Source organism: Phacochoerus africanus, chromosome 9, assembly GCF_016906955.1.
Source record: "Phacochoerus africanus isolate WHEZ1 chromosome 9, ROS_Pafr_v1, whole genome shotgun sequence".
NCBI lineage: Eukaryota > Metazoa > Chordata > Mammalia > Artiodactyla > Suidae > Phacochoerus > Phacochoerus africanus.
This window is the reverse complement of record NC_062552.1, coordinates 13,641,201-13,653,687: the sequence shown is the minus strand read 5'-3', so window position 1 is coordinate 13,653,687 and position 12,487 is coordinate 13,641,201. Positions and strand designations below refer to the sequence as shown.

At 39.4% G+C, this 12,487-nt stretch overlaps 1 protein-coding gene across 7 annotated transcripts in view; it reads left to right on the top strand.

Annotated features, from left to right (window-relative positions):
• Positions 1-12,487, top strand: part of KIF13A (kinesin family member 13A) — a 230,244-nt gene that overhangs the window by 86,547 nt on the left and 131,210 nt on the right. For all 7 annotated transcript variants that reach the window (XM_047797097.1, XM_047797093.1, XM_047797094.1 and 4 more), the window contains exon 3: positions 5,887-5,899. In XM_047797097.1, the coding sequence (XP_047653053.1) occupies positions 5,887-5,899 (13 nt within the window). The remainder of the gene's footprint in view (positions 1-5,886; positions 5,900-12,487) is intronic.

Below are 12,487 nucleotides of genomic sequence, written 5' to 3'. Positions count from 1 at the left end.
TGCTGAATAGCGCAGGGGACTATATCCAATCACTTGTCATAGAACATGATGGAAGATAATATGAGAAAAAGAGTGTGTGTATATATATATATATATATATCTACGTATGACTGGGTCACTTTGCTGTACAGCAGAAATTGACAGAACGTTGTAAATCAACTGTAATCAAAAAAAGGAGTTCCTGTCATGGCACAGCAGAAACGAATCTGACTAGGAGCATGAGGTGGCGGGTTCAACCCCTGGCCTTGCTCAGTGGGTTAAGGATCCGGTGTTGCCGTGAGCTATGGTGTAGGTTGCAGACATGGCTCGGATCTAGCATTGCTGTGGCTCTGGCGTAGGCTGGAGGCAGCAGCTCCCATTAGACCCCTAGCCTGGGAACCTCCATATGCTGCGGGTATGGCCATAAAAATACAAAAGACAAAAAAAATTAAAAAGTCACTCCACACCTTGCAGTGGCAGTTCTATCCCTGTAGGTGTAGAGAGGGGTCGGGGTGGGTAGGGCACATCAGGCAACCCATTTTGCAGATTCTTCCTTCAAATCATCTATTTGTTCTCTCCTTTCCATCCTACTTTTCCTCTTTCCTTTGCAGTGGTGCCAGCTTACATACCACTCAGGCTGTGGTTGGTGCCAAGTAGAGGGTCACCAGGACGTCTGTAGATTGTGTGGCCTCCTTGAGACCTTCCTAACATAGATCTGGCCATGTGACTCTCATTGAACAAACCATCCATAGCAACAGCTTCTGGAAAAAGTCAGAGTCCGCATGGCACTCACGCCCTCTGCACTTTGGCCGCTGTTTCTGCTTGAATGTTCTCAATCACCTCTATCTGCTGTTTTCTGAACATATCCTGTACTCTCCAACTTTGTTTCTGCTCTTCCTTGCCTAATATTTGCTCCCAGCGCATCTACAGACAGATTTTGGGGGCTTTATTCATAGACCTGTCCAGTGATACTCAATTTCCTGCAGCCCACCCCCTTTCCCCCAGGGGAAGCAGTAGTTTGTAGCCTTCTTCTAACTCCACACTGCCATGTCATTCCTATCTTGCATGTACAAGCCATTCCTCCTTTGAGATTCTCTCCCACAGTCATGAAGGACTTTGACGCAGGCAGGGCTGACGGATGCCTTTAGCCACGTGGACGACCCACATGGACACAGATGATCCACGTCATTGAGCATTCTCATGGACGTTGTGCAGGACCCTCGCCTGCACTCAAAGAGCTGTCCCTAAAATCTTCTAGACTCAAGAGAGGCAATATACTGTAGCTGTTACAAGTGGGGTCTCTACAGCCAGAGGTCATCTGGGTTAGACTCGTGGCCCTGCTGCCTGTGAGCCACGTGACTTTGAGTGAGTCATGCCGTCTCTGTACCTTACACCCAGTGTTTTCTTTTTAAAACAAAATAATGAAGAGAGCCTTCTGGGGTTATCAAATACGTTAAGAGAGTTAAATCAGGTAGAACTAATAGAAAACTATCTGATACACAGTTAGAGCTCCTTAAGTGTTAGTTGTAATTAAAGGGATGATTGTCCATTCCATGTCACAGACGCACTGCCGTGACCAGGTTCGAGTTTACCCTCAGTCAGTCATCAAGCACATTGTTAGCACGTGGAAGAGAAATTTCTGTTTCAGAGGTAGACACTGGTCCTTCATGTCTCTTGAAGCACTGACGGGGGTTAGGACTTGGGCATTCCGGATCTTTGGTCATCGAACTTCTAAGTAACTCTCTATAGTTGATAGGCTGTAAATAACAGACAAAAGACTCCTTGTCCCAGAAATCTCTCAGTGTGAGGAAACAATGGCGCTCTGTAGGTTGTTGTCATTGTAATATACTATTTATACTGGCTTATTTATTTCATTCTCTTGTTAAACTTGCCAGGTTTGTACTACCTACTAAATTAAGTACCGACTCCTCATTTCAAGAACTGGCCGGACGCAGACTTTGGCTTATCTTTACAGCCCCATTTCTGTGTGTGCACGTGTGTGTGTGTGTGTGTGTGTGTGTGTGTGTGTGTGTGTGTGTGGTCCTCTCATCAGATTGAAACTGCATTTCTGAACTGTGTTGACCTCTGAAACCTTTGAGGGTTTGACCCTTCTGAACATCCTCTTGAACTTCTCTGTACGAGATGTTGATCTAGGGGTTCCCGAAATGTTGACCTAGGAGTTCCTGTCATGGTGCGGTGGTTAATGAACCCGACCAGGAACCATGAGGTTTCGGGTTCGATCCCTGGCCTTGCTCAGTGGGTCAGGGATCCAGCGTTGCCGTGAGCTGTGGTGTAGGTTGCAGACGCAGCTCAGATCCCGCATTGCTGTGGCTGTGGTGTAGGCCGGCGGCTACAGCTCCAATTAGACCCCTAGCCTGAGAACCTCCATATGCAGCGGGTGTGGCCCTAGAAAAGACCAAAAAAAAAAAAAAAAGAAAGAAAGAAAGAAATGTTGATCTAGAGAAATAATTATTTTTAAATAAGACATTGGAAACAGTCTACATTTTCTGACAATCCTGGAAGTCTTTGCTGCTATTAAATGCAAACAATCTTGCCCCCCAGATTTGGGGATTATGGGATTATGGTGGTGATGGAAGAAAATCCTCCTATCTAGAGTATATTTAACCCACTAATGTAATAATTACTTCTGAGTTCTTGTAACGGTTTCAGTTCAACATAAATATGTGAGATTGGAGACCAAGCTCGTGAGAGTGGCATGTGGCATGGCCTCTGCTTTAAGTTCTAAGGATACACAGGATTCCAATTGAGACAGGATTACCGAAGGCTACAGGACGTTGTGTGTGCGAGTTAGTGTTAAGCTGTTTTGTTGACCATAGGAATCCTCGGGTATCAGAGGCAGTGAAGGCCAAGGTAGTCGCAAACAATTTGGGAGGAATTGAGAGGGTGGAGCCCTGAGCTGGGTGTGGGACAGAGGGAAATTTTGATCAGGCAGAAGGGGAGACAGAGTGGGAGAAAGGCATGGAAATAACAGGAGTTGTGTGGGGAATGTACACAGTGTGGGTGACCTTGGAGAGATCCATCCATCCACTTGCTCGTCTTGGGAGAGATAGGAAGCTGTGGAGTTTTGAAAAATAGAGCTACCAGCAATCAGTGTAGAATTGCATGTCCTTATTTCCTCTCCAGGTGTGTGTCTGCAGGTCAGTTAGAGCTGCTTGAGGGGATGCTCTTTGTAGTTCATTGCATGTTTGCTTAGCCTGATTCTGTAAATGAGCCACACAGGTATCTAGGCACTAGGCTGAATCTAACCAAGAGTTAGATGAAACTCTTTGTTGATAAGACTATTGGTATAATGAACAAAGGCTGAAACTGAAAAAAAAAAATACGTGTTTAATATTGGTTATGTCCTGATGTTTATATCATTCATCCTTTTCCATAGATAACATATAAAAAATTTTTCTCTTTAGGTCACAACATCACCTTAGTTTTTTTCCCCCCAAAGATAACATCATATATATGTTTATACACATATATATGTATATATATATATTTCGTTATAGTATCGGTATTACTTATATTGGAAAACTGTTTCTTCAGAACTACCAAAGGCTGATATAGCCTCTGGGGTTTGGGGCAGAAAACTGTGGTTCTGAATTAGGATGAATTAGTTGCTTATCACGAAATTCAAACCTTAAGAAAAGTTTACCACTTAATGAAGTATAGTTGTGATAAACCTGATATAGTCAAGATCCTTGTTCTAAGCTAAATGATGAGTAAATTTGGGTAGCTGCCACTTTACTTAGTGGCTTGCTTTTCTCCCACACAGCCCGGTCTCCATTTATTCTTCACAAACCATCCTAAGAAACACAAAAGAAGGTGGCAGAATTACATTGGCCTTCTCCTATTATGTGCTGTCTTTCTAAGAGAAAGGGATACACTTATAAAGTACTTAAAGTTCTGAAATAAGATTGGTTTCCTGATGAAAATAAAGCAAACTGTATTGAAAGGTCAATAAGGAGAGGATAGCTCTATTATTAGATGGCTAAGGAGGACAGTATGCTGCTGGCTACAAACCAGCACTGGTTCTCTGCTGCTGGTGGTGATGACTGTGCAGCTATGGAGAAATCCCTGGAATTTCTGTTAGCATGTCCAACCCCTTAAGGTTACTTAGTTCCTTGTAGCCTAAATGCAAACCATGTATTTTATTCATTTGGCCCATGCTATTTCATATGGCTGCCTAATTATAAGCCACGTCAAGTGGCTTGTTTTTTTTTTTGCCCTGTTGAATAAAGCCATGATTTAAATGGCTTTTAAAGAATAAAGCAAACAAAATAAGAGAAGGCTTTGTCAAAAGTACGGTGCATGAGGTTTTCATTATTCTTCTATCTACTCAAAACAGATACTTTCTAGAGCAGTTGTTTCATGTAAGGAAATTTTCTTGACAGAAACCTCAAGTTTTATGCACAAAGATATCCATGGCTGTCTTAGAATTAAAAACACTCATGAATTTTTATAAAAACATCTATAAATGTTTATCTTGTGTTAGAGGTGGATACACAGAATGTTGAGACTTGCTTAATAGCAGCCAGGGATACCAGTTTTTCTAGATAGTTTCCCTCTAAAGCCTGAAGACAAAAATCACATTCCTCTTGGGCCTGTCTGAGGTCAGAACATAAGGACTCACTTCTTTTTTTTAGCTAATTCATGGAATTTCAAGAAGATAATTTTTTCTTTTCATCAGAAGAAATGTCATGATTTCTTCCCCTAGACTTGAAGGTCAGAGTTGTCTATCTGATTGTGGAATCCATGGAGTTCTTTCCTTGAAATGAGCTCTGGGTTTTATTTGGGGCCCTCAAAGTTCAGTGAGCAGTGTTGGAGGCAGTGATGGAGAAAGGACACCATGCAGATTTGGCCTGTACTTTAGATTTCCATGCTGTCTGCCCTGGATTCTCTTCCCTTTGAAGAAGGATTCAAGCCACAAGAAAAATTCCCCCATTTCTATTTAACACTAATTTTGCAATTTCTGAATGATGGTATTAGAGATTGATTAAGAATAACCACATCACGAAGGCCAAGATCCTGTAATAGGATGACATATTGTAAAAATCACAGTTCAGTTCCTTAATTTTGAACAAAACATTTAGAAAGCAAGTCAGCCTAATGGTTTGTTACTTTGAAAACTATTTCCTGTCAGTGTTTTTTCTGGGGGCAATCCAGTCATTTTTGAATGTAAAAATGATTTTTTAAAATGCATGTGTGGTTGGTGATAAGGAAAGATGTAACTTGCTTTTAAATTTATATTCAGGGTTGAAATATGTGAAAATTGTTATCTAAACCATGGTTTTTAAAAATTTCCTTATTTATTTGTTTGTTTGTTTGTTTATTTTCCTTACCTGCAGCATGTGGAAGTCCCTGGGCCAGGGATCAAACCTGAGCCACAGCAGTGGCAATGCTGAATCCTTGACCTGCTGAGCCATGAGGGAACTCCGAAAACTGTGGTTTTTAAATGCAGGAAAATATCCTATATAAATTAGAGTGTTTATCAAAGAAAAAATATATATTAATACCAATTTAAGAACAAATTTAAATATGAAAATTGATTTTAAAGTATTTGCATGTAGAATGATTACAGCATTTCTTTATTCTGATGCTCTTTTGTTGACTTTTTTAGAATCATTAAAAATACCTTTGAATGACTGGATACATTCTGTTAAACTAAGAAAGAAACTTATTAAGTCCATACTATATATTTTTGAGCAAATATACGAGTTGATCACTTCAGGCAGTGATCTTTGTGAAGTAGAATATGTTTCAGATCATGTAATCAAGATACTGAGTTTCTTTTGTTTTTGTTTTTTTTTTCTCTTTCATTGCTCCCTCTGATGGGTGGCTGCTGTGTTGACAACCTTGTCTCCTTCTGCTGTTGAAATTTTATGTTTCCAACATTAGGAAACCTCCCAAGGTAAGCACTCATGGAATTTGGCATGCATGCGGCCAAGTGTGCCAAAGTCCAGAATTGTATCCACCACAATAACCTGTGTGAAACACCTCTGCTTCTGAAAAGAAGAAAAATCAGCATTCTGATGTGAAATGTAAACCATGAACAAAACAGTTAATGTTGGTAATGATACAAAATTCAAATGTTCCTCTACATTTACAAAGCACTTTCATACATTATTTCTTTCTTGGAATTCATGCTGGGGTCTTCAGAACAAAACCTGTCTGGTTACTGTTTCTCATTTATTGATGATGAAATGAGGCTCAGAGAGGTGAAATAACATATTCCAATTCACAGGTTGGATAAGTGGAAGACTATGCAATATCACCACCTAGAAAATGGAAAAACAAAAATGGTTACATCATGATAGTTAGTAACTCTGGTTATTGACTGGTCTAGCAGTCTTTTCTGTGTCCTACTAAGAACAATTAATAGAATCAGAAAAATTCTTCAAACTTTCAGAGTTTCAACCACCTACTAACTTTATGTACTCCTTTGGAGTTTCTAGCCAGTCACAGAGTCCACTGCTTAGTGCTATCCTCCTTGCTCTGACCAGCCTTTGATGGAATGTGTGCCAGTGAGGAGCCCAAAAGTTAGAGGGTAGGTAGGAAAAAAGAATATGAGAAGCAGGGGATCTGAATGACCAACTCCTGACTAATTGAAGGCTGGTTTTAGTACCAGTATTTTATTGGGTACCAAAGGGATACTTAGTGCCAAAAGGAAGGAGAAATGCAGCCAGCTGCTAACTAATGACACTGGCAGTAGCTTTGGTTTTTGAGATGGGATGAAGTAAGGCTCTATTTGAACATATAATACAGTCAGAATCTAGGACATGTTGGGTGAGGAGGTGGAATCCAGAATAGATTAGGCTTATTTACCTTTGGAGGTTATGATGGAAAATCTAACTAAGCTTTTGGAGTGTTGAAACCCACTAAAATGCTAAATGTTATCCTTGATGTTTGTTGAAGGCAGTATAGGAATTGTCCTTGATACTAAGCATTGCAGCTCCAGTAAGGAAGGCACACATTGAACAAATAATATGAAATCTTTTAAGAGAGAGGAAATACATGATGTTGGAAGTATAAACACTGGCATCCTGGCTAAATCTGGGTGCTTAAGTTTTCCCTGACCAATTACTGATGTAGTTAAATGTAGTTACATTTGCAACCAAAAATGTCTTTACTACTCAGAAAGAAAGAACTTAAGTAGCTCTTTCTTCCCTTGCTGTTGATTCCTAGAGGTTTCAGAACAGATAGTCGACCTTGTGATGAATTTAATTCTTTCCCTACAGAAAAAGGCAGTGAAGTCCTGAGCAATTCCATATATGGTTACTTAGCGAAGGAGAAGCAATAAAATGAGAAAGAGGCACAAAAACACATTTAAAAAAAAAAATCATTAATTGCTTTATACACAGAAAATGTTCTGGTGACTTCCTATCCAGTATATGCACTTTAGCGATTCACTAGGTATCCTTTGATAGTTCCTAAGAAGCATCATAAAATTTTCAAAACAAAATGAATGTTCAGTCACCACATTTAAATACACATATGCATGTCATCAGGCACATCTGGAAAATATAATCATCTTGAAATCAAATAAATGACGTAATAGACTCAAAATTTTTAAAAAGATACTGAAGTAGATAAGGTCTTTTCTTGAAGACGCTGTAAATATTGAAAGCAAATGGGAAAGGGAAAAGTCTTTTTAAGGATGACTATATAAGCATGAAGTTTTATTGATTTAAAACAACGAGATTTTGATATGAATAACTAGCAAAAACATCAAAGAAGGCAGGTTAGTACAATTTAACCAAGGCACTTGGTATTCAAGGCAGTGAACAAATGACTCAGACCTGATCCTAGCATTCTGATGGGGTTGGGGTAGGGAACATATGCACAATATAATATAAAGTTAGTTGTGTTAAAGGCCACAAGAGGAAAATAATTGTGGAACTCATAGGATGAAGAGTCCTGTTCTGATCCTGCAGAACCAAGGATACCTAGGATTGGACAAGATATTAAAAACCTTTCTTGAAGGCATTGAAGAAAATCCCAAGTTAGTGAGGCATCACCAGACCAAGATCAAAGAGGAGGTGGAAATGTAGAGAGGTGAATCTGGTGTTTGGGTATTTGTTATTCAGATAAAAGCAGCTTAATGGCAGAACAATGTTTCTGCCTTGCAGAGTCTAGGGAGCCTAAGAGGACAAAAGTGTTGGAGTTCTGGGTCTTTCAGAGGTGGAGTCCTTGGCAAACTTCTTATACTTTCATTTGGCAAAGTGGATTGTGACCCAGCCTTAGATGGGGGTATAAGGGTGAAACAGAAATAAACCAGTCTTCACATGGATTGTTATGTGATTATAAGTCCAGGAAATCTCAAGCACTAAAATTGGATCACAGTGATCCTAGAATGCAGGTCCCCATGGGCACCTGGCAGAAAAGCAAATGTAATCCTAAGTCTTATGATTCCACAAGCCATTTTAAAAAGTACAATGTATAGAATGCTATCAGAGATAAAGAGATGCATTATAAGGTAAGGCAACATGAGCAAGAACTAGCAGAAATAATGAAAAGTAAAAAGAGACTCACAGGTATTTCAGATATTCAAATTGCTGGCATGACCTTTACAATAACTATGCTTATTGTATTTAAAGAGATAAAAAGATAAGATTTTTAAATGTTGGAGAGGACTGAAAATCATATAAAGTGACAAAACAAATTTGGAAAATTACCCAATACAAATTCTTACCTCGACAAACCCAAAACCAAAATTAAAACTTGGAGTTTCACAGCAGAATACATCCAACTGAAGAGAGAATTAAATAACTAAAAGATAGGTTAGCAGAAGATATCAAAATTTAAGCACAGAAGAGACAAAGGATTCTGGAACAACCAGACATCCCTAGGCACAGAAATGAATTTAGATACAGATCTTATACTCTCCACAAAAATTAACTCAAAGTGGACCACAGATCTAAATGTAAAATGCAAAGCTGTAACACTTCTAGAAAATAGCATAAGTGCAATCTAGGAGATCTTGGGATTGGTGATAACTTTTTAGATTCAACATCAAAAGCATGATCCATAAAGTTAAATTGATTAATAGGACTTCATTAAAAGTAAAAACTTCAACTCTGCAAAGACATTGTTGAGAGAATAAAAAGAAGGCTACAGACTGGGAGTAAATATTCGTAAAATTCGTCTGATAGAGCGCTGTTACCCAAAATACTCAGAGAACCCTTAAAATTCAACAGTAAGAAAATGAACTACCCTGGAGTTCCCATTATGGCTCAGCAAACCTGACTAGTATCTATAAGGATGAGGGTTCCATCCCTGGCCTCACTCAGTGGGTTAAGGGTCTGGTGTTGCCCTGAGCTGTGGTGTAGATGTGGCTCAGATCTCGAGTGGCTGTGGCTGTGGCATAGGCCAATTCAACCCTTAGCCTGGGAACTTCCGTATGCCACAGGTCTGGCCCTAAAAAGCCAAAAAAAAACAAAACAACAACAACAAAAAACAAAAAACAAACCACCCAGTGAAAAAAATGAGCAAAAGAACTAAACAGACACCTCATCAAAGAAGATATACAAATGGCAAATACAAATATGCACATTAAAAAAATGCTCAATCTCATATGTAAAAAGGAAATTACTCATTAAAACCACAATGAGATGCTACTACATACCTATTAGAATGGCTAAAATCCAAAAATCTCACAATACCAAAGCTTGTGAGGATGTGAAATAATAAGAACTCTCATTTATTGCTGGGGAGAATGAAAAGCGGTGTAACCACTTTGGGGGATAGTGTGAAAGTTTCATATAATGCTGAACACATTATCATTCAGCCAAGCAATCATGTTTCTAGGTGTTTACCCAAATGAGTTGAAAACTTATGTCCATACAAAGACCTTCACATGAGTGTTTATTGCAGCTTTATTCATAATTGCCAAAAATTGGAAACAACCAAAAGGTCCTTCAGTAAGGAAATGGTTAAACACACTGTGGTACATCCATACAAGAGAATACTGTATGAGCTCTCAAGCCATGAAAAACATGAAGGAACCTTAAATGCATGTTGCTAAGTGAAAGAAGGCAGTTTAAAAGGGCTGCATGATGCATGATTCCAATGATGTGACATTCTGGGAAAGGCAGAACCATGTGGACATGTAAAAAGTTAGTAGTTTACCTGGAATGGTGCCCATAGTGCATGCCAGCCTCACAGTGAGTGTTGAGTGAAGAGAAAGAAAGGAAAGAAGGAAGGAAGGAAGGAAAAGGAAAGGAAGAAAGAAAGAAAAAAGAGGGGAAGGGAGGAGGGAACAGAGAGAGGGATATCTGTGGGACCAGAAGGACACTCACCAGTTTAAGAGAAAGAAGATTCAGGTCTAGCTAAATTGTAAATTGTTAGTCACATTTGGCTGGATTATCTTGATGCCCCTCTATCACCTGACCCCAAAGGCAAAGTGCCCCTGGACCGTAGAAATCTCACCACCAACTTGGATTTTCTTGTCATTAATTTGTTTTTTCCTAAGGAGTATTTGTTCTTTTTTCTTTCTTTTTTTTTTCTTTTTGTCATTTCTGGGGCCGCTCCCAAGGCTTATGGAGGTTCCCAGGCTAGGGGTCTAATCGGAGCTGTAGCCTCTGGCCTACGCCAGAGCCACAGCAACACGGGATCCGAGCTGCATCAGCAATGTACACCACCTACACCACAGCTCACGGCAACACCGGATCCTTAACCCACTGAGCAAGGCCAGGGATCAAAACCTGCAACCTCATGGTTCCTACTCAGATTCGTTAACCACTGAGCCACGACAGGAACTCCCTGGAATATTTTTTCATATAGTCTATGTTTGGGTAGTTTTTGAAGTTGTGCCTAATTACATGCTGGTAAATAATCACTTACCTGCAGTATTTACTGTTTATATAACATATAAGGATTTTGTGCATTTTAGTAACAAATATTCTAAGGTAAGAGTGCTGACTAGAAGAAAGGAGGAGCTGTCATTTTGAGTATTTCATTGAGTTACCACTATTTCTACCCAAATGTTATACAGGGAGAAAGTCTCACATTCTTTATATTCATCCCTGGAACTATACTCCTAGAATGCTATTTTCATTGATTCTATTAATAATCACCATCTTTAATTCAGTGTTTATAATATACTAGGTCCACTTTTAAAAATTTTTATTTTATTTTTTTTAATTACTCAATACATTTATTTATTTATTTATTTATTTATTTTTATTTATTTATTTTTGTCTTTTTGCCATTTCTCGGCCGATCCCTCAGCATATGGAGGTTCCCAGGCTAGGGGTCGAATAGGAGCTGTAGCCACCGGCCTACGCCAGAGCCACAGCAACATGGGATCCAAGCCGACTCTGCAACCTACACCACAGCTCACAGCAACACCTGATCCTTAACCCACTGAGCAAGGCCAGGGATGAGAACCCGCAGCCTCATGGTTCCTAGTCGGATTCGTTAACCACTGAGCCACGACTGGGAACTCCTCAATGCGAACTCCTCAATGCATTTATTACAGTTATAGTTGTACAATGATCATCACAATCCAATATTATAGGATTTCCATCCCACAACCCCAGCACATCCCCCCACCCCCCTAACTGTCTCCTTTGGAAACCATAAGTTTTTTAAAGTCTGTGAGTCAGTAGAAGTCACAAAGAAGTTCATTGTGTCCTTTTTTCAGGTTCCACATATCAGTGGAAGCATTTGATGTTGGTGTCTCATTGTCTGACTGACTTCACTTAGCATGATAGTTTCTAGGTCCATCCATGTTGTTACAAATGCTGGTATTTTTTTCCTTTTAATAGCTGAATAATATTCCATTGTGTATATGTACCACATCTTCTTGATCCACTCCTCTGTCAATGGACATTTAGATTGTTTCCATGTCTTGGTTATTGAAAATGGTGCTGTAATGAACATCGGAGTACATGTGTCTTTTCGAGTCAAGGTTTCCTCTGGATAGATGCCCAGGAGTGGGATTGCTGGATCAAATGGTAGTTCTATTTTTAGCTTTCTGAGGACTCTCCATACTGTTTTCCATAGTGGTTGCACCAATTTACAATCCCACCAGCAGTGTAATAGGGTTCCTTTTTCTCCACACCCTCTCCAGCACTTACTGTTTGTAGACTTTTTGGTGATGGCCTTTCTGGCTGGTATAAGGTGGTACCTCATCGTGGTTTTGATTTGCATTTCTCTAATAATGCGTGATGTTGAACATCTTTTCATTTGTTTTTTGGCCATCTGTATGTCTTCTTTGGAGAATTGTCTGTTTAGATCTTCTGCCCATTTTTTGATGGGGTTGTTTGTTTTCTTGGTATGGAGCTGCAGAAGGTGTTTATAAATTTTGGAGATTAATCCCTTATCAGTTGATTCATTTGCAAAGATTTTCTCCCATTCTGTGGGTTGTCTTTTCATTTTGTTTAGGGTTTCCTTGGCTGTGCAGAAACTTTTAAGTTTGATTAAATCCCATGTGTTTATTTTTGTTTTTATTGTCATTACTCTAAGAGGTGGATCTGAGAAGATATTGCTGTAATTT